The sequence below is a fragment of the Fringilla coelebs genome (assembly GCF_963513975.1).
Source record: "Fringilla coelebs genome assembly, chromosome: Z".
Taxonomy (NCBI): Eukaryota; Metazoa; Chordata; class Aves; order Passeriformes; family Fringillidae; genus Fringilla; species Fringilla coelebs.
In genome coordinates, this window is record NC_140031.1 from 48,773,459 (window position 1) to 48,800,923 (window position 27,465).

Sequence of the window (27,465 nt, forward strand, 5' to 3'; positions counted from 1 at the left end):
TTTCATACTACTAACATGTTTATCTTCTCCTTTACTCCAAATGAAAATCCTAAGTGCTCCCTCATTCGCATTTTGAGGTTGAATAGTTAGGCTGGGCTCTCACAAAGGACATGTTTCTGCTGAAATGCTTCTGCACTTTGCCAAAAAGAAATCTTATGTAGATCAGAGCTTTGCTTGATATTACTACATTATTTTTTGATTGACATGTTTCTGCTGAAATCCTTCTGCACTCTGTCAAAAAGAAATCTTACGTAGATCAGAGCTATGCTTGATATTACTACATTATTTTTGATTAAGCTGTTTACTGATTTTCCCCCTCACACAACTTGAAATTAAATGCAGAATAGCAACAAAGGATATACAAACATACACACGGCTGAATTCTATTTTTCAAAGTTTATTTGCTTAGCACAGATGAAAATGTAACCATTTTCATAATTAATCCCCTTAATAGAAACTTCGCAGCATTTTTTCACTTAGGATAAATAACAACAATCAGAAATAATGATGCTGTTCAGAGCAAGGATATTGAAAAAAAACCATTCTGGATTACAGGTTTTCAACATCATATGTATGCACTAAATGCCATTCCACAGAAACCTCTGTGTGTAAAGCCTGTGTTTTACATAGACATGCAAATATAAAGATTCTCAGCAACTGGGCTTGAGTGCATTTCAGGAACTTGAAACTTAGTTATCACCTCCACATAAAGCCACCAGGATGGTTTCATAATCCCCTTTGAGTTCATCCTGTAAATTTAAGCATGAAAACACAACAATTGTTAGAATAATGGTCTCAAGTAAAATAAATTTCAATTCACATTCAATTTACATTGATCAAATATCAGTGTTCCATCTATATAAATTAATCCCTTGATAAAACACAAGTTAGCCACAGACTGAGCTGGTACCAAGAACCATCGCTGAAGTTATCTGTATGATCTAGAAATAAACACATGCATTTCCTAAGTTGAGCACAGGAAGATAAGGCTAGTAAAAATGTTGGGAGGTCTAGTGGCATAAGTGAAGAAGAGAAGCACAGAAGAGTTTTGTCTAGCCAGGAGCTTAAGCTTTTACTCTAAATAAAGTGACATTTTCTTTCTTGATCAGTGGTGCCTGATGCTCATTAATATTAAAATACTGTGTATACACATTAAGTCCAAGAGCATCTCAAACAAATGTTAACAGTACAGTGATAGTCTGCTCACCATGGGATTGCTTATTCAGCTTGGTAAAAATGGACAATATACATTAAGTATGCAGTGTAATTATTACTTGGCTTCTTGTTTTCTCTAATTTTAATCCAGTTGTCAGAGGTATATGAATTGTTTAGTGTAGCCAAGCCTCAAGACATTTGGATGCAATTGCCAGTTCGGAACGCGATGAGGTGGTATAATTACGTACCAAATTATAGGCAACACACACGCTTAAGGGAAGATTTAAAGTGACCTTTGGCACCTAACTGAAAAAGTAGCAGACATCAAGAAAAATCCAAAAGGCATTTTCATACATGTAGGGAGTATGTCTCTAGTCCAATCAAGACATCTTTTTTTTTGTTAATGTCTACTACTTTCCACAAAGATGCTTTGCCAGTTTAGCTTTTTTCGAGACCCTCACCACTTGAATTTTCTGGAAAGTACATTGGGGGGTCAGTCCCTTTTAACAAAATATTTTTGTCCATTTAACTCATTCTCATTTACTTAGATCATAGGGAAAACAGGCCAAATACATGTTAGTAAAATTAAAAATTCATTTGCTGAAGTACCCCAAATGTTAAAAGCCAATTATCTAGTTGTGTCAAATACCTCCCTTAGAGCTGTCTGGTGATCATCTCCACTCTCCTGCTAAGGTACTGCTTAAGTACAAGAATTTGGAGATATTGTACTCTCTTTTAAGCTCTTGGATTCTACTATAAGGTGATTCTACTATATAAGGTGATATCCTGAGACACATATCACTACTATTTCTATAGCTCTTTCAACAACTTTGACCTGGAAAAGGAATTAGTTCTCCCAGCCTGCGGGCCATTGGAAACGTAAGGTGCTCATCTGAAATGAGCTATGCAGGTTGAGCTGGTGACTGAGGAGCAGAAAAGTCAACAGACCTTTACTGGACATCAAAAATGATCTGGTTGCTTTGTGCTTCATGTGTCACATGGGAGAAAACCTACCATAATGGCTTGGCGGAGGGAGATGCCATACAGACTCTTGTAATAGCCTTTGATCTCATTCATATCCACTTCATGGCGTGAAACCATGATTCTGATGAGGTCTTTGTGCCGGGTCCCAGCACCCTGTTAAAAGAAACAAAGAAGAAAGGAGGGAAAAGAATTATGCTACTTTTGTCACTTAAATATTTTGATCAAGTTCTGTAGGTTAATCCATCAGACTTCTTTATAGATAAACATGCCCCCTTCCTTTTCATTTAGTATCTCTTGTAACAAGGAGGTCTCATATCTGTCATATGAGCACAAAACACTTCTGATAGGCTACCTCCACCATGTTGTTTTTAGGGTTTTTTAGTATTTTTAGACCTTTCTTTTAGCTGTTTCCTAAAAACAGACATCTCCATCACTGTGCTTGCTCGACATTAGGACAGCCTAGACTTAACTGCTTTTTTAAATTACTCTTTTAATAGTGCAGTGATCTGCATTTTCATAATGTTCCACTCAATTTTTCCCATATTGCTCCTAACCAAGTCACAGGAGTTATGACAATACCAACATACTAGCCTGTTTCATGATCACCAGCTGCCTCACTAACATGGGTTCCAAACCTGCCAGAAGGATCATGGGTATCTCAGTATAGATTACCCTTCCACAAGGTTCCTGCTAAGATCTATAATTGATCTCCTTTTCCCTTTTCACTGTAACTGTTGTTTCATAAGAAGGGTTCCTGTCTACCTCCTGTACCTGTGCCAGTAAAAGATATGTGTGGATGGACAGACGCTCTCCTGAGCATATTACAGCAAACAGTCAACTCCTCCAACAGAAAGTCTCTGGTTTCAAAGGAAGGAATGAAAGGAGTGAGAGAAATACTCTGAATTTGCCTCTGCAGTCTTTTTCTACCACACAAAGGGCCTAGAGACCTCTAGCTAACCTTTATTTTTCAGCTTAAAAAGCACCTCATGTTTACAAAGAGGAGATCGTTATTTAGATTACCTTCATCGCCAAATGCAGTTTTTCTGCAAAGAAAGCTGGTTTGCTTGTGGCACACTTTACTGTAATGAAGCAATGAGACAAGGTCACTTCTGCTATACATGTAATAAAAGTATAATAAAACACTTTCAAAATCATCTCATTTTTCCTACCCACATACCCTATTTATGTACTTCTTTGTTACTCTTCTTTATAATGTATGAGGACAAGAATACCCTCTCTTCTGTTTATTCAGAAAGCAATTCAGTCAGGGGACAATAATTACCATAAAAACAACATATTTCTCCCTAGTTTACTGCCCTAAAATTAATGAAGGTGTTGCAATTCCCAAGAAGAAAAATATGAAAATATTTATGCCTTCTATGGCAGAGCTGGAGGTTATAATCTGATATTCTGTAAACCAAGTTATAGTTCAATTTTGATATTAAGAGCAATCTGATTAAAATTATTCTTTTGTCCAAATTATGTTTGACTGTGATATAAAAGCTATGACAAGATGAGTGCCTGGTTCCCAATTACATCCCTGATCTACTGGTAAGAGGGAGTCCCTTCCTTACCTTACTGTTCATGAACAACAGTCACAAACTTTATATGAACATTTTCTTGAACAAAACTACTGAAAGAATGTTTTTTTAATGTGTTTAATAACCAATATTATAAGCATTCTTGTAACATAAAACTTAGAGAAGAGTGGCTTTGGTTGAAGACAGGTTTAAAACTATTGGATTTTTGATACAAACTATACCTCTTTAGACAGCTTTTTTTAGCATATTGATTTCTTGAAAAGGTATTCCTATGTTGGCAACTCATCTGTTCCCATTAAAAGATCTTTCCAAATATTGGGAGAGGTATTTCTACTCATTCATCAACTTCAACTGATTTTAGGTGTGTCAATTAAATCACCATAACTAGTTTAGACTTTCCAAGGTATCATTGAGCAAGCTCAATGAAGCAGGGTAAGTACAAAACAGTTTCTGATCAGAGCAATTATGACAGAAATAAAAGGTTAAGTTTAGTCAGAACATACAGTAGGTTTCAATGTGCAGAACCACTTACCAAGGGCAGTGAGGCAATTCTCAATATCACCTTTCAGCTCCAAATCCAGTACCTTGTTCATGTCGTGCTTGCTGTATTTGGTGTACTTCTGAAAGACTGAACAATGGGAAAGAAGAGTGTTTTCCCTGCACTGTCTCTGCCCTATTCTGTCCTCACTGCTGCAGCAGAGGACTGTTTGGGGGTCACCTTTCTCATTTTCTTCAGACAGTGCAGTGTAAAGTCATGCAGTAACACAGTGTTACTGCATGTCAATTACTGCTGATGGAGTCAGCAAACGGAATGGGACTTTGGTGGGATGGCAGGGTTCATTTCCCATTGGCTGCAGTAGAGGTAGCCAACTGACTACTCCAGAGCCTGTGATATTGTGGGATAGCCCCCTGTCTAAGGCAAACTGGCTAAGAGGCAAGACCACTTTGGGGAGTTCTCATTGCTTGGCATTGTGATCACAACCAGTTGTGACTTCAGATTTTTTAATAGCCTAAATGACATTGCTCATCTCTAGTACTGAAAGAACTGCCAACCACACCCTAAATCAGCAGGCACTTCCAATTAGAGCCATGTCTTGATAATCTGCATCTTCTCCGAATTCATGACCAGGCAATGCTCAAAAATCACCCCAGAGAAGCACGAAGCTTTGTTCAACTTACCCCTTCGAAGATGCGGGTAGCTTCTTGTAGTAAGGACAGTTACAAACACACCGGTATCTGTTCCTTTCCTTTTCTCTCCTGCTTCATACAAGGCCTGTCATAAAGAAAAGAAGGTCACAAGGTCAATATCTGAATAGTAAAACTCAAACAGGAACACTGTATTTTGAGGGCCATTTCTTGTTAGTAATGAACATTATCCCTTGATCCAATCCAAACCAAAACTCTACCTCAGACTAACTCCAGCTCTGTCAAATAATACTTCACACTTCACTTATGTCTTAATAGTACCTAGGGAACACTATGCCGATAGAAAACATATTTTCAGACACTTTACAACCATCATCTAGCTTTCCTGGGTATACTACATTCTTGAATGAAGTTATTTTTCATTTGTCATGATAGCAGCCTGCCTGAAAGCCTCAGGACTGGTAGGATTTCGTAAGACTGACTAAATTATTTCTGCAACTACCTGGTGCAATACGCAGGAGAAACCTACGTACTAAGTACTTCCTCATCTTTCCAGGAGTGACTTTTACTTCCAGGAAAGTAAAAAGCAAATCAGTCTCCTCCATTTTCCTCTCCTCCTTAAACCTCTCTAAGAGTAATAATAAAAGACCTTCACACAGCATGAATATTTAACACTCTGGATCAAAAGAAACAGTACTGAAGTTTTGAACTTAGGAAAAGTATTAATTTTCCTTCATATCCAGGGCTGATGACAGAACTAAACTCCTTATGTAACAGGAATTAAAGCAGTATTTCTCAATGGCCTTTTCTTTGCTGGGTTATTATGAAAAATCAATTTGAAGCCATCTAAACTTAAATTGTAACTGTGATGTAACATTTTGTTGGTGAAAACTCAGCAAGGAGTGCTAAGTTTTATCAACATTTTAGCAAAAACAGTCCCACTAATTTTGGAAGAAATAAGAAAAAAAACAGATGCTTATTCTAGAATTATTGAGAAAATGACAAAGAGGTTTACCAATAACCTTGAAAGGTTTGTCACCAAAAAGCAATACAATATCTAACATACTGCAGAGCTCACAGTAGCCAGTGTATGGTAGCTGATCTGAATATAGATGAGCACACCCTTGTTCCCTAATTCAAGAACTCTTTTATAAACAGAAGCAAGACTGGATCTGATTCCTCTGCTTGCTGACTTGTACTCCAAACGGTCTTCATGCTTTTCAGGAACTAGACGAGGTCCTGCAGAAAGGTTTCTGAAGCTAGATATTGGGGAGAAGATCTAATTTCCTTCATATAATTAGCTGACATTAATTTTGTAAAATACTATCTCCTCAGAAATGCTTGCTGTATGACATTGAAATCTCTGTTAGGTCTGCAATGCACAGGATTCAGACAGCCAGAGGAATCCCAAGTAAGTCAGAAGAAGCAGCTCTGCAAAGTGCCAATTATGACCTTACCCTGGCATCATTGTCAGCAAGTTCATCGTTCACATGAGGGTTTTCACTTCGGTCGGCCTACATAAATAAATAAAATTTCACTGGTACTCACAATCATTCAGTTCACTAAAGCTCAACATTTGAGAGCTCTGCAACACCACTCTCATACCTAAGCCAATACATAACTGGAAATACGTGCAGTTATGTAAATCATCCTGTGAATAAAAATGTTGTATTGGTAATGAGAGAACATACTACTACAGCCATAAGTGACTTATTTCTTAATTTCTACCTGAAAATCCACATGAAGTATTTGTTTCTTGACATAAAACAGGCTTCAAACCTGTGACCTGGTCCCTGATAATCATTCAATAGACTCTAACAAGTAGATTTGAAATTTAAAACTGGAAGTCCAAACAAGGTACATGGATGTATGAAAAAATACACTCAAAAATCAAAAATTTATTAATTTTAAAAGGATATTTTTATTGGGAAGGTCCAGTGTTTGTAGTCATCCACTTCTGAATGTAAATTTACAAAACACTTTGTCCACTTGTTAACTCCCTGCCCTTGTCCCATTATGTAGCTATTAGAAACATTCATCAATAGGAAAGAAAAAAAGTTTATTTCTCTAATTTTAAACATTTATTCTTTTTCTAGTCAATTGACATGACATTATGCCTATCACATTTTCTACTGCTTAAATATAGCACAAAAAAAGTCATAAAAGCATAAATTATTAAAAAGAAATATTGTTTTACACTAAATTTTTTAAAGGCATTTGAGATAAAATCTCATTATATTTTGTTTAAGAACAGTTTCTAGTGGTCTAGGATTTGAAAGTTTAAAAAAGCAATGTAAAGAAATAAATATTGCATAAATATTTATTTATTGCATGTCTCTCTAAAGTAGTCTTGAGAACATTGATTTTTGATTATAGATATTGTCACTCAAAATGCTTAAGCATAACATACCTTGGCTAGAGCAACCAAAGCCTTTTGAAAGTCTCCAGATGTGTCAGAGATGATGTCTTGTGTCAGATCTCTCTTCAGCACTGCAATCAAATAGTTTGTTTTGAAGCTATCAACTAAGCTGACTACATAATCTTTAAAGGTCCCATCAAAACACTCTATGATCTTTTTCAGTTTTCTTTTTTAGTTTCCCGCTTAAAAATGCCCACTAGAAATACTGTTTTCTTTTCATTTGGTTTCAAGTAAAGGAGTTTATTTGAAACATATCCTTTAAATCTTGTGCTTGAAGTTGGAGGCTAAACCTAAAATGTGCTGAAAAATGCCCTTCTCTAAGGTCTTGTGGGCAGCACTGTCTCAGGTTTCTGCTTGTAAAATTCACAAACCTTGTTTTAAGCCTTTTTCTTTTTCATTCTTACTTCTGGCTGCTCTTATCAGTATTGAACTCAAACAGAAAACTCTCCCAAAAAATCAAGCTTTTAATAGAGGCATCTAAGAAGAAATGTCTTGGTAAAAGTTATCTCATCATCTCAGAAAACAGGATATAATTAGACAATACAGTAAACTCAACATGTAAGAGAGACACCACATTACATCGTAGTACTTTCTTCAAGTAACTTCCCTCTGCAGTTCACTGGTTGCTCCTACTGCTAACATGTCTGTGTTGCTGACTCAGTAAGATTTTTTTTTTTCCCCAAGCCTATGCTTTTATCTTTAAATGTCAGCCAAGGCTTAGTTACAGGGGAAGAAAAGCAGCTTGTCTTTGCATGCATCCAAGGAAAAAATCTGAATGTGTGACTCATTCCATGAGACACCCACAATCCCAGCAGTGGTGATGTATCTTTTCCTTCACTATTGGGATCTATATAGTTCAGCAAAAGTCACCATGATCTCCCTCACAGCAACCCTGTCAAATTGCCTCCTGTTTTGTTCTCAGCTTCTCATACTAAGAGAGGTTGTGAATCTAATGTGTCTGCTATCGTGTTATACAATGGTATAAATTCCTTCTTGCTTCTTAATACTTCTTTCTTGCTCTGAATTACCTTCCTTGTAGTATCTGCTGGCTTCTCTGATCTCTTGGTTGGTTCTTGAGGCCAGAATCTCAATTAAGGTATCTTCATCAGTTCCAAGCCCCTGATAAAAGCAATTGAAGTTTTAGAGATGTTATTCAATACAACAAACTTAGAATTTGTAACAGAAATAAGATGCAAATCATTGGCTTGGCTTTGAAGACACCATACGGAATGAGAAATACAAATTAAAATGTTGTGCTTCCAGATTATGTAATTTCAGCTCTTTTGGAATTAAATTTTTATCACATTCAATACACTGGTGCCAAAAAGAAGTGCTAAAAGTATCAAACAGGGCACATAAAAGATAACAATGTAAAATCTACAAAGTAAAAATACTTACTTCCCTTTTTTCTTTCTCCTATGTAAACACTAATGTAAGTGCTATGGCTCCCATTAGCAACCAGCTTTCAGAAAACAAGAGTTCATTCTCTCAAAAGAATTTCCTTCAACTCTGAAGTTCAGCAGGGATTACTGGGTCTTGCTCTTATACACTGAGTTGGCAATACAAATTTATTTAACAAAATGAAGTTAAAATAAAGATAATATACAAGCCTTGAAATCTATGTCCAGTGTTATTTACAGGCCTTGATAATTAGAGATGTTCTCCAGGAGAGTTTTTCTCTGAAGATTTTGCCTTACCTTCATAGAGGCTCTTAATTCTTCAGCATCAAACTGAGCTGGAGTTTTCAGCAAAGCCACAGCAACATCTTCTAAATGGCCTTTCAGAGCTTTTTTCAAAGCCTCTTCTAGACTCTGTTTCCAGAAGAATAATAAGCACACCAAGTTAATGAAGGCTGGAAGTGTAGTTGCTGTTCAGCTGCAGTCCAAAAATTAGTCTGACCTCTGATCAATCTAACTCTGCATCATTCCTGTATCTAATAGAAAGAATTATGAGCCCTCCTTCAAGTTTCAGATTTGTCCCATTTGACACTTTACATTAATTAAAGTGTCAGGGTTTTTCAGTAAGTATTCTGGAGTGCTTTCACACATTGCAGTTCAGCTACATTGGAATATTTACAGCAGAAGAAGACTCTCAAAACAGGAGAGTCACAATTTTAAGAGTAATATCCCATTATCTTCAAGAGAAGATAATGTGATGTTACTCTTACAATTATGACTGAATTGCTTATTTGTGTAACATCTGAACTCATTCTTTATTGTATGAAGTTTGAAGTGAACATATGTAAAATCACCACAAACAAAACCACAAGTTCTGAAAATAAAGGCTGCCTTCTAATTTGACCTAAATTTAAGTGGAGTGAAAAAAAAAAACCTGTTTTATTTTGCTGCCTATCCAAAAATGTTCTAAAGCCCCTCCCTATAGCAGCATTGGTAGACTTGGGGAAGAGTGTTATTGTCCTACAACTCTCCAATCCTACTCAGTATTCTATTGTTGCTCATCTATACCTTTGGAGCCAGGAGAAACTTTGATATTCTGAGCGAAAATTAAGCTTGCTTTGAATATACTTTACCTTTCCTTTAGCCTGCTGATAGGCAGCTTTGATCTGCTGACGCTGAGCATTTGTTCTCTTAGTCAAGATGTCAATGATGGTGGCTTCATCCACACCTATGAATAAACAAACAAAATTCCAGTATATACAAAATATATACATCATTAAGCCAGCTGAATTTTTTTGAAATTATTATCCGCTTTATTTCATATTTTGATTTCTTGATAAACTCAAACCCAACCAAAGGAAAAGCTGTTATCGTCTACAAACTCATAAGATTAGTTATGTAGCTGAGAAACCAAATAAATAGATCCATGTAGGAGGCAGAAATTTTATATAAAAAGTCTTAAGAGCGTTCTGAGTGTAGATCTTCCACTAAACTGAAAATCCCTATGAAACCCCAAACAAACAGTAGTCCACACTAAAAAACAAATTAGATGGCATTCTCCTTTAGTTTCAGTAAGTCAAACTGGAAAACCTTTGGAAGCACAACACGCCAAATGTGACTTTCATTAATAGAGAGATATGTAACAGAAGCATACAATATATTATCAGCATATAATCACTGCCTCCTACAGGAATTCTATGGAAATCAAGTCAAGAAGTATTAGTATGGTATGTTGCAATATTATTTCCTTCCATAGAAATTACATTTTTTCAACTCTTCCTTCAACATATTCAAGAACTTTAATATAGAATTAAGGTCTGAAACCATAATACAACATCAGGCTATCAAAGAGTTGAGATTCTTCACCAAGTGGCATCATTTAATTTAATAATATTGCCAAGCTTTTAAAAGTAGAGGCACTTCTCCCACTTGCCACTGCCTCTTGCTGCCATATTTTATTCAGAGCTATTCTCAAAATTTTCTAAGGAAGAGTCCTAATGTAGTAAGCTAAACATTTACTCCTCTTACCTTTTACAGTAATAGCTCTGTCCAAAGCAACAACATCAGCTGATGGATCAAAATTTGGGTATGACTGTACTCCACGGATACCTTTTGAGCTCTTCTGCAGAGAAAAAGTAAAAAATAAAATTTAAAACAGAAACAAGAAAAAAATTGCTCATAGCAAAGAATATTTTTTGTACAGAAGCAGTTTTGAATGCCCAAATAAACTATGCATTAGGATTGCCTTTTATCATTAGGGAACATACAATTTTGCAGCTCAGGTAATTGAATGGGTTCAATAATGGATATGCATTGGATCTATTCCTTTCACAGGTCTCATATTAAACAAAAAAGTACTTCATAAATTGGTTTAGATGCCTGAACATCTATTTCTTACTGTAAATTGGATTGCATAGGAAAATAATTAACCATCAAAATTAGGAAATTATACTCAAATTTTGAAGGCTCTAAGCCCACAATTGAATTCTACAAGCACTTCCAGTAAAGTGCTAGTTTCTTTGCTCCTCTTATTCAAACTGACTGTGTTACCACATTACGGGTGTCCTCAGCTGATTCATATCTAAGCTCTCAAACATTTCTTGCATTCAAGATCTTGGGGAAGTGTTCAAGCCTAACCCTATAAGGAGGTGGAGACCTCTTGCCCAGCTTCTTTGAAACTTCAGACATAAGCCACAGTCTTTGCAAAAAAGCATTATCCACTAGCTGATTTTGGTGAATCTATTCCTAGATGGGCACTCTCAAGTCAATGTCTGAAGATCTCTGGGCAATGTACAACAGATCGTTTGGCTTCCCCTGTGTCAGCAACATGACACATCAAGTTACAGGTAGAACTAACAGCACTAAATGACTCATTCAGCACCCAACTCAACAGCACTAAATAACTGATTCTGGTCTACTACTATTACAGAATTATAAAATGCTCCAAGATTCTTGGATTTATAATATGTAAGATTTATAGAAAATTCCCATTGTTGTGATATGTAGTGAGGTTTCTTATTAGAAGGTACCACTAGTTTAGCTAGATGATTCAGAATCCCCTATAGTTTTTCTCTTGTTTCAAAAACTAATATTTCAAGTTTTTTAATCCTTTGCCATTAAAATAAAATACCCCAAAAGAAAGGGCAAGGTTTTATGAATACATTTTTTACATACAACAGTTTGTATTGAATTTTGTACACTTCTAGCATCTGATAATTAAATTATCATCTCCCTACACAATTGTCTCACTAGGAGTTGTAAGAGAGCAGACAGACTAGATACTTAAAACTCTAGCATAGACTTACATAAATCTCATACTTAAATCTCTGCATCTTAAGTCTCTAGCACACTTTTCAAGAGATCATTGTGTTTTGTGTGCTAAGTCAACAAAGGAGTGGGACTCTCATTGCCTGTTTCTCAATCTTGCAGGCTAACCTTTGTATGCTGGTATCCATGCCAAACTTATCTACCAGAAATATGAAAGTCTCTGTAACCATCATAGCCAAGAATGTCTCAGGACCCTGAGAATGGAAGTGGAATAGGACAGTGGAGCCAAATGTTTGTGCACAAAATGTTGTGGAGTCAAAATTACAAAATCTACAAGGGCCTAGAGCAGAAAACTTCTGTTTACTGAAATTTTTCCTATATAATTTTATTTTCAAATTGCAAGTTTTTTGTGAACTTGTGTGATTTCACAGCATACTGCTTTACCTTTGCTTTCATTTCAGTATCTTCACCTCATTATCACAAAGATTCTCCATACCATCCTGGCACAGACACTTGACTCCTCACAACCGTCTCCCTCCCTTCTAATGTACAACCGAACTCATGGTCTGAGGTTTTTTATTACGTGCTGTGGCTTGTTCCACCATCAGCATGACATATGATAAGAAAGCTAGGATAAATACCAGTGGCTTTACTTCCTCCTTTACATTCCTGGGTTCCAACTCATGGCTCCCTGTACCTCAGCCAAAGAGTCCCTGGTTTTTTCACATGCATTATCTGGACATGTTCATACACGTTCACACAACGCAGCATCAGATTACTGCATTAAAGAGCCAATCTGAGTCAATCAGTGACTGGCCACTGGGAATTACAGTTTAATCACACTAACTAGCTCTGCTGAGGAATTGGTAACTAGACTGATAGGTGCACATAGGAGCAATTTTTCATCTTGTAAAAAACTTCCTATGTTATATGGTTACATTAGATTATACACTGCAATAAAATTAGGTTCCAGTTCTAATCTGCTGGAGTTTTGCCATTGTTTTCCCTCTTTTGCCCGAATGAAAGATGTTTAGATGTCTTTAAACCACTTATAAGACTACAAGAAAATAAGTATGGTGTTCTCAAAAGTTCATAATACTTACAATACATTCCTGCTCCTGGTTGTCAATGAACCATGCCTGCTTCAGGAATTCTGATACCATAGCCATCTTGACAGAGTTTCTGGGAAGAGATGCATCAAGTTACGAACAATTATTCATCATTTTCAGCAGCAGTGCAACTCAAGCTTTTCCACTCTCAAAATCACTTCTCTAGCACAATGACGTTGTGGTTGATGCCCCACATGGTAACTGGCCTGTGCTATTAGAGGCAGGTAACTTTGATGTTTCATGAGTGATGTGTTGCACCACAGCTGCTGCCTCACCCCTACACTCTTAGCCACTTTCAAAATTTTAGATAAGAACAGCAGTAGAACTATGTGCTTACAGCAATACATTAGCATTTGCACTTACAAAGGGAAGTTACTAGAAACCAATTATCATCTATGCCCATTTAGTTTGATAATTTTGAAATTCACTCGTAAACAAGGGTTCTTGTCTCATCATTTACTGATGGAGTTCTTGTGTATTATGTCGGGAAAAAAGAAATTCCCTTGTTAATATGCTTTCGTGTAATTTCTTTGACTACATTTTCTAAGAAAGATGAGTAAATCTGGATAGTTTAGATACATTGCTTTTTCTTACATATTTTCTACAATTTCTACATAATAATAATAAATCATTACCAATTTAAGAAGAGGAAATAAAAATAACCACTCAGAAAGAAAGTCCACCCAGCTTTCCCAACAGTCGCTATGCAGAAAAGGAAAAAAATGAGAGGTGATGTAACATTAAGTACTCAAAAATAATGAATAGGTGCCTCATAACAACCTCTGCTGTTGGTGTGGGGAATATTCTGTTTGTTAACTGAAATAGTGAGGAAATAGAAAGAAGAAATAAATGGTTTAATAAATAAAATTATTCAATCTAGATATTTTTTAAATTTAAAACACTCTTCTTCAGCAAGCTCTAGGGAAGACTTGTTTTTAAAGTATACCTGTAAGCAATAACTAGAGATAGTTTGTTGAGAGTAAACAAGACTGATTTTGAAACTGGCGTTAAGAGACAAAATCCTGTTTGCAGTCTTGGAGTACAGATCATATACTCAATTATAAAAAATTATGTTAGTTATGCCGCTAACACACCCCCTCTGTCCTGTAGGAAGTGCAGAGACCAGCCTTTTGACTCAATACAAGTTGAGGACAAGGAGCATAGCTGCAGCCCAGCTCTTTCTTTCCCCCTCAGCAAAACTCTAAAGCTTGCTTCTCCACTCAGCAGCCAAAACAGTGACAAATACCTCACACAGCCTGCTTGCAGCTCTCTCCATGGTAAGAGCCAGCCATATTCCCTCTTCCCCATAAAACTCTTGCTTTTGTGTCCTTCCCTCAGGAAGGAATTTAGCTCTGCCTGTGCTGCCAGAAAAGCTGAAACTTATTTAAAATCTGTATTTTTATGCTATTTAGAGTAGGTCTCAACTGGGTAAATAATGGGCAGAATATTCAGTAAGATTTAAGGATCAACTTTTATGACCTGCTATTTATTCAGAATCAGAAAAGCGTGCTCACATCACAACTGCAGCCTGCACTTTCCTCAGGCTGTCAGAGTGACTCCTGCACCCTCCTATGGACAGAAGGTAGCAGCAGCAGATGAAGCAGGATGGTGCCCAAAATTCTGCTGCATTTTGTAACAGCACACATGAAGGCCATATGCAGTGGGATGGAAAAACTTGAGAGTCTCCACACTGGGTACACTGAGTCATCAACGCGGGCACGTCCTGGGATGTCTGCTGACTGACTGATTCACAGAGCAGAGGACCACTCCAAGCCAGGAAACAAGGTTCAGTCACCCAGCACCAGATCTGAGAAGGGGTGTGTTTTGCCTGATAAAGTAACCCTTTTCAGGGAGAGCTAGCTTCAGGAAGCACATCCCTTTCTTCTACATATTCCCACACCTACCTGTCACACCAAGCTCTAAAGGTTTCCATGCCTTTGGGGCTGGCTGGAGCAGAAGGCTACTAGACTACACTAAATTGGGTATATCAAGCCTCTATAATTGGGTATATTAAGCCAGTCTTTTCTGGCTTCAATGATACAGTAAGAAAAAAAAGTCTGTGCCTTAGAAACTTTTAAAGGGTTATTCTTTTTCTTTTGAAATAAAGACACTGACATGCAGATCCATCTATTTCCATCTAGGAAAGAAATAATGCAATTTTAATAAAAGTCAAAATAGTCAACAGTCCTTGGGGGAAGCTGAAGACCTTAGTCTGCTTGAATTAGCTTTGCAAGGTAAGAAACCAACTTAATATAAATTTTTTCTTCTACTTCGGAAGAAACTACATCTGATAAGAAAAAAGAAGACTGGAATCTAGGAAGACAGCCAGCCCCCTGATGGAGACAAGGTCTTGCCCAATACTTTGTCCTGCCACTCTAAAATGCAAAGAGATCATGAAAACAATTCCTAGCTACAGGAGAGATACATTCAATCCAAATACCACTTTAATATGGTATGAAAAGGACTGAAGTAACTGATTCCCAGTTGGAATGATCAACATCACAATGGGATTGAAAAATCAGACAGACATCCAGACTGAAAGCCCTAACTGCTGTTTCACAAAAATGACCACAACATCGCTTCCTATCTGGCTCCTAATCCCCTGAAGATGCACCCTTGAACGGGACCAATCAAAAATTTACAAGATTTTGAGAAAATACTTTATTAAAAATATTTAAAGACACAACTAGATTTTTACACTACAATCTATGTCAAATGACAGCATTTATCTATGCGTATTTAAACATATCATGAAGCATGTCAGATGCTTGGTTACTTTCAAAGGCTCGATACCAGGATCTTGATGTAAATTACAGTCATGTCACCCAGTCAGAAAAATAGGCAGGAAATCTAATATAGTCATTTACTTTGCAGTGGAAAATCTGCTGAATATGGAAACATCAGAGAGAAAAACATTCTCCTCCTTGTAAAATGCTCTGGAAAGATTTAGCAGGAAGGACTCCAGATGATACAGCTCTTACGTGGCTTTGCCAAGTTCTTAGTCAGAAAAGCAGGATTTTGCTCTTATGTTTCTAAAACATTGGTTTGATTTCTAAAATTTTATTTTAAATTTGATTTCTAAAAGATTTGATTCTCATCACTTTCATGAACAATGACTCCTCTACAGTCATAGTGCAGCAAACTGTAGTTGAAGTATCAACAGCTGTTTCTATTTTTTAAGTTTACATACACAGCATAGTACTTTTCTAGAAACTCTGGTTTTACTACAAATTTCTACAGCAGCCTGTTAAAAAGGCAAAGAGAAAGCATATGAAATAGTCTACTCCAAATAAGTTTGCTTTTGAAGTTTTAACCATTTTTTATTCCCTTTATTTAATTGCATTTAATAAAAGCAATAATTGCCCAAGCCCTCGTGAAAAATGTTTCAGAATGGAAAGTATTTCTCCTGCCCGCACCCGCCTTTCTCCCTGACAACAAGTCCAACCCACAGAAAGTTTACACCAGGCCCCCTGACAAATTCAGCATACAATTTCTAAAGTGCTGGGTCTGCAGAGAGCAATAATGAACTTCAAAATCCTACCTCGGTCCTCAAGAGCAGTGCCTTGCAGGGCTGCACAGTCCGGAGCAAAGGAGCGGAGGGCTCTCAAAGCTTTTGTAGCCTGTGCAGGAAACTCCACCCAGCAACCAGTGTTTCCACAGCCCTAGTAATCAAACGCAGCAGTTGTATCTGGGTGCCACCCAAAGTCGAGAAACATTAGGAAAAAAAAAAAGTCATTGCGAAACTATGTGCTGGCGAAAGTATTAGCCGATTTCAGAGGGGAAAAGACAACAAATGAGCAAGCCACTGCAGCGCTTCTCTCCTGCCCTAACCACATCCCCAGTTTTAGTAAATTGTAAATTAGTAAATTGACATAAATCTTCTGGGATCACACGATTAAATAGTAAGAAAAAAAAATTTGAGTAATTCTCTGCACATTTTAATGTCTGATATAATTTCAAAAGTGAATATATTAAGATATATCTTTGCTCAGTAAAACTTAGAGAGAAGAAAAAGGGAAGAGTCAAGGCAGCATCCTCACTTAACTGAGGCGGCTATCAGCTCTGCAGCTTTTGCATGTGGGTCCATGGCAGAAATAACCCAGGAATAAAACATGTCTTGTATTTCATGTAAATATCTATTCTTTTTCTTGGAAAGAAACTCATGGAAAAAGGCAGACAATATGAGGGCAATAAGTGACACCATAATTAGAAAGAGATTGAAACAATCAGATTAAACTCTGAAGTACAAAGTGAGAGTGATTTGTACAAGATGAGGGTATATCTGCTAGAAGTGGTTTTCTGCAAGCACTTCCTTGCGAAGCCAGCACAGCAGAACACCATCACTAACATCTCAGATTGGCCTGGAACATGATGCCCAGTGAGGAAATACCTGTTGCTGAACCAGAAGTGTTTGCAATGGGCAGATAGGGCTCCCAGCAGACTTTCATCCTCCTTCTGATGACTGGCTGCAATGCACAGGTACCCCTAATATGGCTGATCTGCCCCACAGGAACACACATGAAATGCAGTCTGCATTTCATGAGACCCATGTTTAGCAATTAAATATATGAGGAGGAAGAGGAACAGACTGATGGTAACTATTAGAGGAAATCTTCACAAATTTCTCAAACGTAAAACAACACACATGAACGTTCCAGCATAATTTACGTCTTTCTCTGTACACCCAAATGTGTGCTGCTCAGAGTAATCTGCTCATCACATTCAAGGAGGTCCCTTTCCCAGCAGCCTAAGGAAAGAGCCTCCAGGAGTGCTGAGGACACAGCAGCCAGTCCACCCCAGTGCCAGGATCTGCCCTCAGCAGTGACCTCAGCCCTCATTCCCCACTTGGGTTGCTGCCCTGCTGCCTTAGAGAGGGCTGGGACTGAAAGTGGGACCCAGCCTATGGGCTGATGGCCTGTCACATTCCCAGCCCCAGAGAAGTGCCAAATGCCTGGAGCTGGAGCTGCTCCAGGTCTTCTGCTCCTGGCTGGGACAATGGGATAAGAGGGGCTGCCAGGTCCTGCCTGCTGGCCCCCATGGAAACACTTCTGGCCCTCAGGGAGTCCCCAGCCCTCCTGACTCGCTGAGAGCAATTTTCTCCTATGCTTTGTTATTTCCTTTCCCCCCGTGTATTTAATATAGCATTTGACAAAAGTATTTTAGATGTTTTCAGTAAACTGAATAATTATTGAAGTGGCCTACCAGCTGACAATGTGAGCAAGTGGTCAGGTGTATGTTGATTTGTTTATTTAATTATGATGTGTGATGTACAGATTCCACACCCTAATTCCATATCAGAATGACACTAGCAGTCTCATTTCACTTGGCTCAGGTGTTGACCAGAATCTCTGTTATTGCTCTTTTTCTGGTGCTGTTTCCCCTGTCTATTAATGGACACAGCTAAGGGTAGCAATCAGTGTGCTAGAAGTGCATAGTAAGACACTCCTGCATGTTGATTCTTTTTTCTAATATGGTTTTTCCATAATCAGATTACCACCTCATTTTTATCATAGTATTTTTTTAATACTATTTTCTGATTTAGTTCTCCTTTTTTTTTGGCTTTTTTAAAAATCTAATTCTATTGTCTTTCAGGCCCATGTTTCCACCTTCAGAGTGATACCACAAGAAAGTACAATGACTTGTGCTACTAGTCATTGAAGAAGCTATTTGCATTTGCTTTTCCTTCTTAATCACTGGACAGATGCTGGTTGACTCACTGTCTTCCTGGAGCTCAGCTGAGTCACCATCTGCACTGGAGTGCTTTATTGTACAAAATGCTGCCACTTAATGAAATGCAGTTTTGCATTTGGATGGAGCTCTTAACAATTGTTTATTGTTAAGTTTTTAACTGTTACTCCATCATTTGTTTCATAAAGCTATCACAGTTTGCATATTGTTCATTGTTGAGTTGACATTATCTATTCAGGAGTGGCAAAGCATGCAGCCACTGTTGTAGACGTTCAAATGTCTCAAAAGTGACAAGAATAAGTATATTTGTTTAGAGCACTCAATGCATGGAATGCAATTGAGAGAAACAGAAATGTTCAGTGAAAATAGAAAAGAAAAATGGTTGCTTGATAAACTGCCACATTTGAAATGGTTCTCTTAAGGCTAGTGATGACTCAGTTCAGTTGGGAAGATGGGGTTTCCCCAAACAAGCCACCCTAGACACAATGACAGGAAAATGAGTCTGGAATTTTCATGGAGTTTGAGAGCTCCATGGAGTTTGAGAGCTAGAGCAGCAACCCTCACATCTGTTTAAGAGACTGCTACCAAGCTGCTGTAATTCTGTGTCTATTCCACCCAAGATGCCTTAAAGAAGAGTTAAGGTTGGATAAGTTTAGGAAATGATGATTCTACCTACATGAAATCAAAGACCACATTTACAAATTACCTTCAGACTGCCTCCGAGATAAACTTTAAGAGAAAATTGATGCTCACAAATGGCATTGTTATGAAATAGCACTATCCTGAGGGAGCTACTGACAGAAGGGTCAGGCTATAAATCCTAGAAGAGAGCTCTGCCTGTTTCATGCCTTGACAGCCATCCATTTTGAACTATCTGATAGCCACCCAGAGCCAACTGGAATCTACCTCTCCTATCTTTTGCACCTTTGTGACTTCATTTATCTTCAGTAGCTTTTATCCACTTCCTAAAAAACTGAGGAGGGACACATTACTCCATTTCCTTAGGCACCCAGGACCTGCAGCATAGCACCTGTACTCAGGTTCCAGGCAACAGAGACATTAATATCAAAGATACAGATCTAAGAGTGTGTATGACTTACAGCAGGCCTACTGAAGGCAGTAGTACTCCCAAGAAGACATTCCAGACATAATGCAGTGTTTTTACTACATATTTACCAATTCCTGTACAAATCCTATTTCAGGAAGTATGGCTCAGTTACATTTTTCAGAAAAATATCTTTCCTGCATATTGAGGTAAAGGGCCTCCTCAGACCTTCATCTCTTCCTTTGACCTACACAAGAGATAAAAGATCAAATTCAGTGAGAACAGCTACACACCTATTCATTTGCACCTGATCTGCATGGTTCTAGCGAGGTCCATCTAGAGTCCATCTAGGTTATGATTATGTGTATGTATCCCTGTGATCCTGTTCCATGGGCTGGATGGATTAAAATCTAGACATACAATTTCTTTTTAAGTTTCATGCTTAAACAAAAAAAAAATCATTAGACACTATAGGACATTCAAAACTGTGAAATATCTCTTATGGATTCTGTAAAAGGTTTTATTTTTATTGTATTTCCCACTCAGATCATGTTTCCGTTCTGAACCTCTTTGCAATCTTGTAAATAGGGAAAGGATTGGGCAACATGCATTTGTTGATACTGATGTAAATCGTAAATATTTTTGAGGAATCTTCTAATAAGGATTCATTTTATTTACACTGCATAAAATATTTAACACCTCTGCCTTTTAGCAGGGATTTGCATTTTGTTATTGCTTCATGAAATACTGAATTAGCAATAATTGTCAGGCAGGAGGAATTCCATAGTTTAATCAAACATACATCTGCTTCTATAATCAGCTTTAATACCTACTGCTCTCTCAGTTGCAGTAAATACTTTTCTGCAGTTCCATAAATTTTGAGAAGTCTAATGGGATATTCTGAGTCTCATGGTTAAACAAGGCTTGGCTATCCAGAAGACACAAAATGTTAATGAGCAGCCCCCTGCACAGAGAAATAAAAATAGCCCATCCTCTCATAGAAACAAGCAGGGTAGCCACATGAGAAATCATGTCAAGGCAACATCATTTTGGAGATTAGAAATCCCATTCAGTTTAAATGAACTCAAGTTCAGAGAAATGCTTCCAGAAGCTTTTCAATGTCTCAGGCAGCCTTCCAGACAAAAACCCCTACAATGCCAAAGTAATTTAGATGAGGAAAATGTAGACCTTCTAGGAAGCCTCTAGGAAAAAAAATATTGGAAGTCTTTGTTACACAAAACTTCATCCAAATCACAGTAGAGCAAAACAGACCTGTTTGATGATGAAGTTGTGACAAAAATAGTAAATTACAGTGGAAAGTAAAACTCAGTGCACATTTAGAGGAAAGTGCTAAGGGGACAAGAAAAAGTGGGAATGCATAAGCTTTTTATAGTCCTATGCAGTGTACAAGGTTGATCAGAAGAGTCATTTAGGTCAAGGGAGCACAAGTGAATTTAAACAATTTAAACAATTGTACTGTGCATAAAAGCTGTGGAAATGTCAGTGTCTTTAATGGAGAAAACATCCAAACATCCTCCCTGAAAAAAATCAAACCAAAACAAGAGAATTGGGGGTATGTCACAACTGATCTGAGAATCTCTTCTAGGGAAACCACGCAGCAGGATGAGCAGTCCTCTGATTTACAAGAGACTGAACCCTGCTGCACAATTAAGCTGTTGTAACTTCAAAGAAAGAAGAGACAACACTAATTAACAAAAAAAAGTTAATCACAAGATGAACTACCAGTGGTACTGAAACATGTAAATTAAATTTAGCCATCTGGGATTTCCCAGTTTGTTTGGCATTCTGAAATTGATTCCTTGAAGTTGCTTTACATCTACTGTCATTTCTTGTGCCACTTTTTCTTTTAAAGAAAATTAATATTATAAATATTTATAAATATGCCCTTAGCAAACTGTACTCCTTTGGTTGCTGTTGAAATACATACCAGTGAGTGCATCTATTGACAAAAAATGTCCAGGTTAAAACAATAAAACAATAAAACATATCTGATTCCCTATCTACAGCGAGGATCAAGTGTCATGCTCTGAATCTTCAGAATCACTTCAGACAAGGTCATGTTTGTTCTGAGTGGCATAGCCCTGACTTGGCTCCCCCTACTATGAAGAAACAAGAATTACATAATAAGTGCATAGTAGTAAATCATGTTTTGTTCATTGTGTACATTGAAGGTGGGGTGAGAACAATCATTAAAAAACTGAGGAAACGAGACATTCCATTCACTCTTGTAACAGCTTGTTCCCAGAATATTGAGGGTGGTTTGTGGTTAGAAGTTTCTGGATACTGCTTGGCTGTTACTATTTCACTCAGCAGCTTACCTGCCAAAATTAGGAGACAAATTCGCAATTAGTCAGTGATTGCAAAACCGGTTTGCTTCTATGGAACATCAGAATAGTTTAACCTCAGACAAAGTAAAACTTTTCATGTACCTTTCCCTCAAATCTACACAAAACCAAAGCATTGATAGTGAAAAATCTAAACTGCAGTATTCCATTTGAAAAAGTAGTTTTTCTTATCTCCTTCATTGTATGCGTTTTTTTCCTCAATTTAAATATAAGTTTATTGTTGACTTTCAGCAAAATATGATTTGTATCCAGGAGATTTCCTACAAACTCCTGCATTGTGATGTTGAACAGGAATATGTTATTGTGCTTCCAGGTAAAACCCCTGTTTTAAAAACTCCTATTCTTTTGTTTTAGTTTTACTCTAGACTGGATTGTCTCGAACTGCTGGGGAAGAATTACCACTAGGTCACAATGATGCAAGTCACAGTTATTAAAGGGAAATTTTGAAGGGTTTAAGCTTGCTTCTGTTTCAGGGAGAACAAGGTTCAAGGCATGTTTACATTTGCTGTAATTTGTCCCATTATAGAACAGCCTAAAGGTACAGAGTTTGATTTGCATTTGATTTTCCTCAAAGGAGAAAGACGCAGATGCCACATTTCAAATGTAGCCCAGTTCTATAGTAGTGCAAATTATTTATCCCTGGAGCTGCTATAAGTTTCTTAAGGTAATCAAAGTCATTGGGAATATACATAGAGGAACATGAAACTCCTAACCATAGAAATTTAACTTCACATAATTATGCATTAACTATCATGGATAACAAAATACGAGACAAGAGTGGAGTAGTGAGTTGCAATGACACTAATTTAAGAAAAAGACACAGTGTAACTGTAAAAATATAGGATTTTTTTAAGGGTGTTTTAAGTAAAAATGTAAAGCTTTGTAGGGTAAAAATTTTTCCTAAAGTAAAATTAGCAAGAATACCAGCCAAAACAAACATACCAAAAGGAGTGATCTCGAGATATCTGTGGCACTACCAATCTGTTTTATTGTGTTTATTTAATAGTTAGCACAGTCACATTCGAGTTCTAGAATGGAACTACTACACAGCCCTGAAAGATTAAACAAAGCAAGAAACATCACAGTGAATATTAAAAATTTAAGTAGGAACCTAAAATACCTTATTTAAATGCAAGTGGGAGTCTGTTACTTTCTGTTTGCTTTGCTAGTTTCTTCATTTAGCAGTAGTTGTAGTGCTAATATGTCTTACATAATTTGTTACTAAAGAAAATAATTTGGAAACATACTCTGTCAAATATGTTTTTATTTTTTATAAGATTGTAAATATTTAAAATCAAATACCCTCATTTGTTCAGATGGTTGATTTTTCTATTGTTTCTTTTTCTCCTTTTCCATTCTTTATCCCTTTTTTCCCTTCTGTGGTAAGAGGAAAGAGAAAGGAAGGCAAAACCCCCTTTTGTTATCATAAAAAGAAAAATTGCAAAATAGTTCATTAAAAAAAAAAATGTTCTCTCAAAAAAGCCTTTTGTATAGGTCACGTTGTTATATGTGTTCTTCACATCCCAGTGAAGCTATAAAATATTCAAATTAGCACAGTAGAGCAAATAGTCATAGAAATTTAATTAGCTGTGGATTAGTTGTTCAAAGGCTCACAATGAAGCTGCTTCACAGCGAAACTGCTCGTTGAGTTAGTGATACCAAAAGCCTTCCTTTTGTACAATAATCTAAAGGCAAGTTCCTGGGTTTAGTCCTTTTTGTCATAGGGGTGGGGTAGCAACAATAGCAGTGAGGTAGAAACCCTGAGCCATTGGTCTCACCTGCCTAGGCTGGATCACGTCCGCCTGCAGATTTCATTCTGGTTTGGTTTTTTTTGCAACTGCTAAATAGTATTTGCTTCTCCCTGTTTCTGCTGCTGTTTTGTCCATATTCATCTAGGAATATATCAGAAGTTTTGTGCCTGGAGTCATTCCAAGAGAAGAGCATATTTGACTTAGAGTTCAAAATAACCTGCCTGTCTCAGCTGAGGCCAGTCACAGCATAATGGCTTTTATCACAGAAGGTGATAAAAGTGTGGGCTTGCTTTACATTTAATTAGCAGAAAGAGAAATGGAAATATACTTCCTCGAAAAAATTGTAAAAAGCGAGGAAAACTTTGTTCTAATGTACTAACAGCTCCATCTGGACTGATTTAATTACACAGTTCATATAAAATTAGAGCTGAAATTGTATAAAATACTCCTTGGAACTCTATTAATTTAACTACTCCTGGAAGTGTAGCAAAAAAATCATGGTTCGCATTCTTGCAGCTGAAACAAGCGTGGAGATTTATAAATTATTCTAGTGAAACCCTTCTCATCTTGTGGGTATTTGTGCTTTCAGATACATAGAACCAACCTGTATTTTTTCACTTATAATAAGTTTTAGTTTGCTGGCAAAACAGACATTGCCTGACACAGGAGTCAGTGAGAAGAAACCTTATCCATGTCCATTTTACTTTCTGCAGGTATCTTGTTGCCTAGTGAGGCTCTTGCATTTTTTGCAGGTTAAATATTTATGTACACAGTGTGGGAGGTTTTCAGAAAATACCAGAAGTTAACTCTCATCTCTCTGGAAACACTGAGAAACAGACGGATAACCATGGATGAAGGTAATTATTTAGGACTTATTGTGTATTTTACACTATGACACACAGCTATTGAGAGTGGAAGGGTGGAGCCAGGCCGCTACTTAATCAAATAAATTGAGTGCAAAGTGTGAAGAGGGCAAGCATCTTTTTTTCAGGGAAAGAAAAGAACTCACATATGAAATACATACTAAAAGAGCTAAGTCCTTTACATAGCAGAAAGATAAGCATGAATGACAATCATTTTAAAAACAGCTAATTGCTTTTCAAAAGCTCTCTTGCTAACCTAGGAAATATGTTTTTGCATTATAGGGATAATTTAGAAAGTTGTGTTTGTGTCTTCATAAACATTTGGAAAAGTGTGATAAATTAAGATCTTCTAAGTAAAGTCACTGCAGATTTTACAGATAGTTTGTGATTTTTTAGAAAAACAGGCCTGACTTTTCACAGTTCAACAAGTTATTGAGTATTTCAGACATAACACTCAGGTCATTTCAGAAAATGCAATCTTAGAAGATGAGCAAGAGAGATTGTACAGGGGAATCATCAAAGGGCCGATGAATGTGGCTTCTGGTGAAAGTCTGAAAAGTGGAATGATGGTCTAATAATGGAAGAATCTTTAGTTATTTCTCAGAAGAGTTCAGAAATCTTAAAAAATTATCTATTTGATTGTAGGACAGGAAGCTATGAACTACGGAAAGGGAGTTTCATTTGGATTTTAAACATTGACTATTTTCACCATAAATGATTACAAATGGGTTAAATAGGTCCTATTTCCTTTTTTACCATTATTTTATTTAAGACTTTTTTTTTTTTGCAAACTTAGACCTTTCCTCAAAGCCTTACATCTCTGCTGCTTATTTCTTCCCTAAAATGTAAACTCCTGTTTGCTGAAAAAAAATAACCTGCAAGGCAAATTAATTTTCCCAGAAGATTCTGCCTCAAAGAAGAGATGATGAGGCCACAACAAAATTTAAAAAAAAATATTGCCAAAAGTTGCAGGTTTCCTTGTAGATTTTCCACGGAGATAACGTGTATCCTAACCATGACATCTTAAAATTGTCTTCAAATTGCACTTGTACTTGTAAAAGAATTTTTGTTATGCAGAGTACCTCCTACAAAAACTATTGTGACTGTTCTTTTTCTTCTGCTACAAATCCCAGTGTGGCCATATTTGAGGCACTGAATAATGTGAGGTGGTTTGTCTTGCCCCACCTTACGAAGCAGGGTGTTGAAAAGCAGAACAGGGAAACATGAAGAAGATTTACAGCTTCTTCTATGCAACCTGCAGATTCTGTCCATAAATCATGAGGGAACAGTCTTCCCTTACCTAATATTGGGCCTTCCCACATATATTTGTAGTAGTTTTCCTTCAAATGTCAAACATAGCTCTTAAGCATTGTGTTTAAAATTCAAATGCAATAGTAAAGATTAACATTGAAATGCCATGTCTGATTTAGAGATGAATAGCAACACCAGTGGGGCACTGAGGTCTGTGTGTAGTCTCAGGCTCTGACTAATGAATGAGCAGACTGCTAAAACCATGGAACCTCAGGTCTAACCAACATGAAGGAGCAACTCTGTCTATCAACAGACACACAAACAGATGTCTTTTTCCAAGGAAAGTTAAATCTACCTTCTTGCATTTTGTCCAGCATCTCTGTGACTTATAGTACAAAATGCATGCCTTTATTTTTATTGCCAAGATGAAAGATCAACAAAACACACCAAGAAAAGCTTTACTGTCTGTGGTAGCTGGAATTTTAACTCTTGACATGGATGTTTTGCTCCATATTGGCAACCTATCAGGTGATAGCTGCCATATATTCTCTTCTTCTTGCCAATATACTATATATACACATATATGTCCTGACTGTTTAACCTTCACATCAGAGGTGAAGAATAACAAGTTAAACATGTTTGATTGTCAGTTCTGTTGGGCAATACAACTGGGCAAGGTTGTTACTTAAGGCAACGTAACCTGAGAATGTTAGAGATAAAAATGTTGTTTGACCAGACAGAGTAAAAAGAAAATGTTTGCATAATACATTTCCACCTGGAAAAGAAATGAGTTGTAGCTTGTAACAATGTAAACAAGTCTTTACTTGTAATATGCTAAGTTCATTGCCAAATCACTTTTAGGGGATGAGATGGAGTTATAAAAGATATCCTGGTACAAATCTTCATTACCAGTTGATACCAGTGTGATGTAGTAGTAATGAGGAAGGAGTGGACTTCAGTAGCAACTGCTGTTGTTACATTCCTGCTTCCCTGAGTGATCTCAGCAGGGATAAAAGTAACAATTTCCCCTTTTTTGTAAGCCACAAAGGGAAACAATATGGTCTTGCTTGTCAGGGCGCTGGGAGAACAGTTACTCTCCATTTTCCACACGATAAAGCAGAAAACACTTTATATCTCTCTGCCCAAGTCCAGAAGCGATGGTCTTTTTCATCTCTCTGTTCTATGAACCACACTTTAAGGACACTCCCACCAGGCCTCTCTCAGGCTGCTGTTCTTTGTTTTGTATCCGAGCACAGAGGGTGGGACAGGCTCTGTTCAGTCCGCTGCTGCTGTTACAAGAAAGCCTAGTGCGTGCATTTGCACTACGGGCAGCGTTGAATAGGAGAGTCTGCGCCTCAATAGAAAGGGCAGTAACAAGAAGCAAGAAAGAAACTTGGGCTCAGACAGCCTCTCTACAAAGTTATTAAAAGAACCTTTGTTTTACATTATGAGACAGTGCTGTGTGAGAGAGTCTTGGTGCAAG

General features: G+C 37.2%; 1 protein-coding gene across 1 annotated transcript; it reads right to left on the reverse strand.

The window, feature by feature from the left end:
- Positions 1 to 405: 405 nt before the first annotated feature.
- ANXA1 (annexin A1) lies at positions 406 to 16,599 on the reverse strand. The gene is made up of 13 exons (XM_084224935.1): positions 16,560 to 16,599; positions 13,013 to 13,091; positions 10,671 to 10,764; positions 9,776 to 9,870; positions 8,943 to 9,056; positions 8,274 to 8,364; positions 7,237 to 7,316; positions 6,284 to 6,340; positions 4,860 to 4,953; positions 4,213 to 4,308; positions 3,160 to 3,218; positions 2,170 to 2,292; positions 406 to 749 (listed from the first exon to the last, which is right to left on the reverse strand). Exons 2-13 carry the CDS (start codon positions 13,076 to 13,078, stop codon positions 690 to 692), a joined length of 1,029 nt encoding a protein of 342 aa, XP_084081061.1. The 5' UTR covers positions 13,079 to 13,091; positions 16,560 to 16,599; the 3' UTR covers positions 406 to 689.
- Positions 16,600 to 27,465: the final 10,866 nt, after the last annotated feature.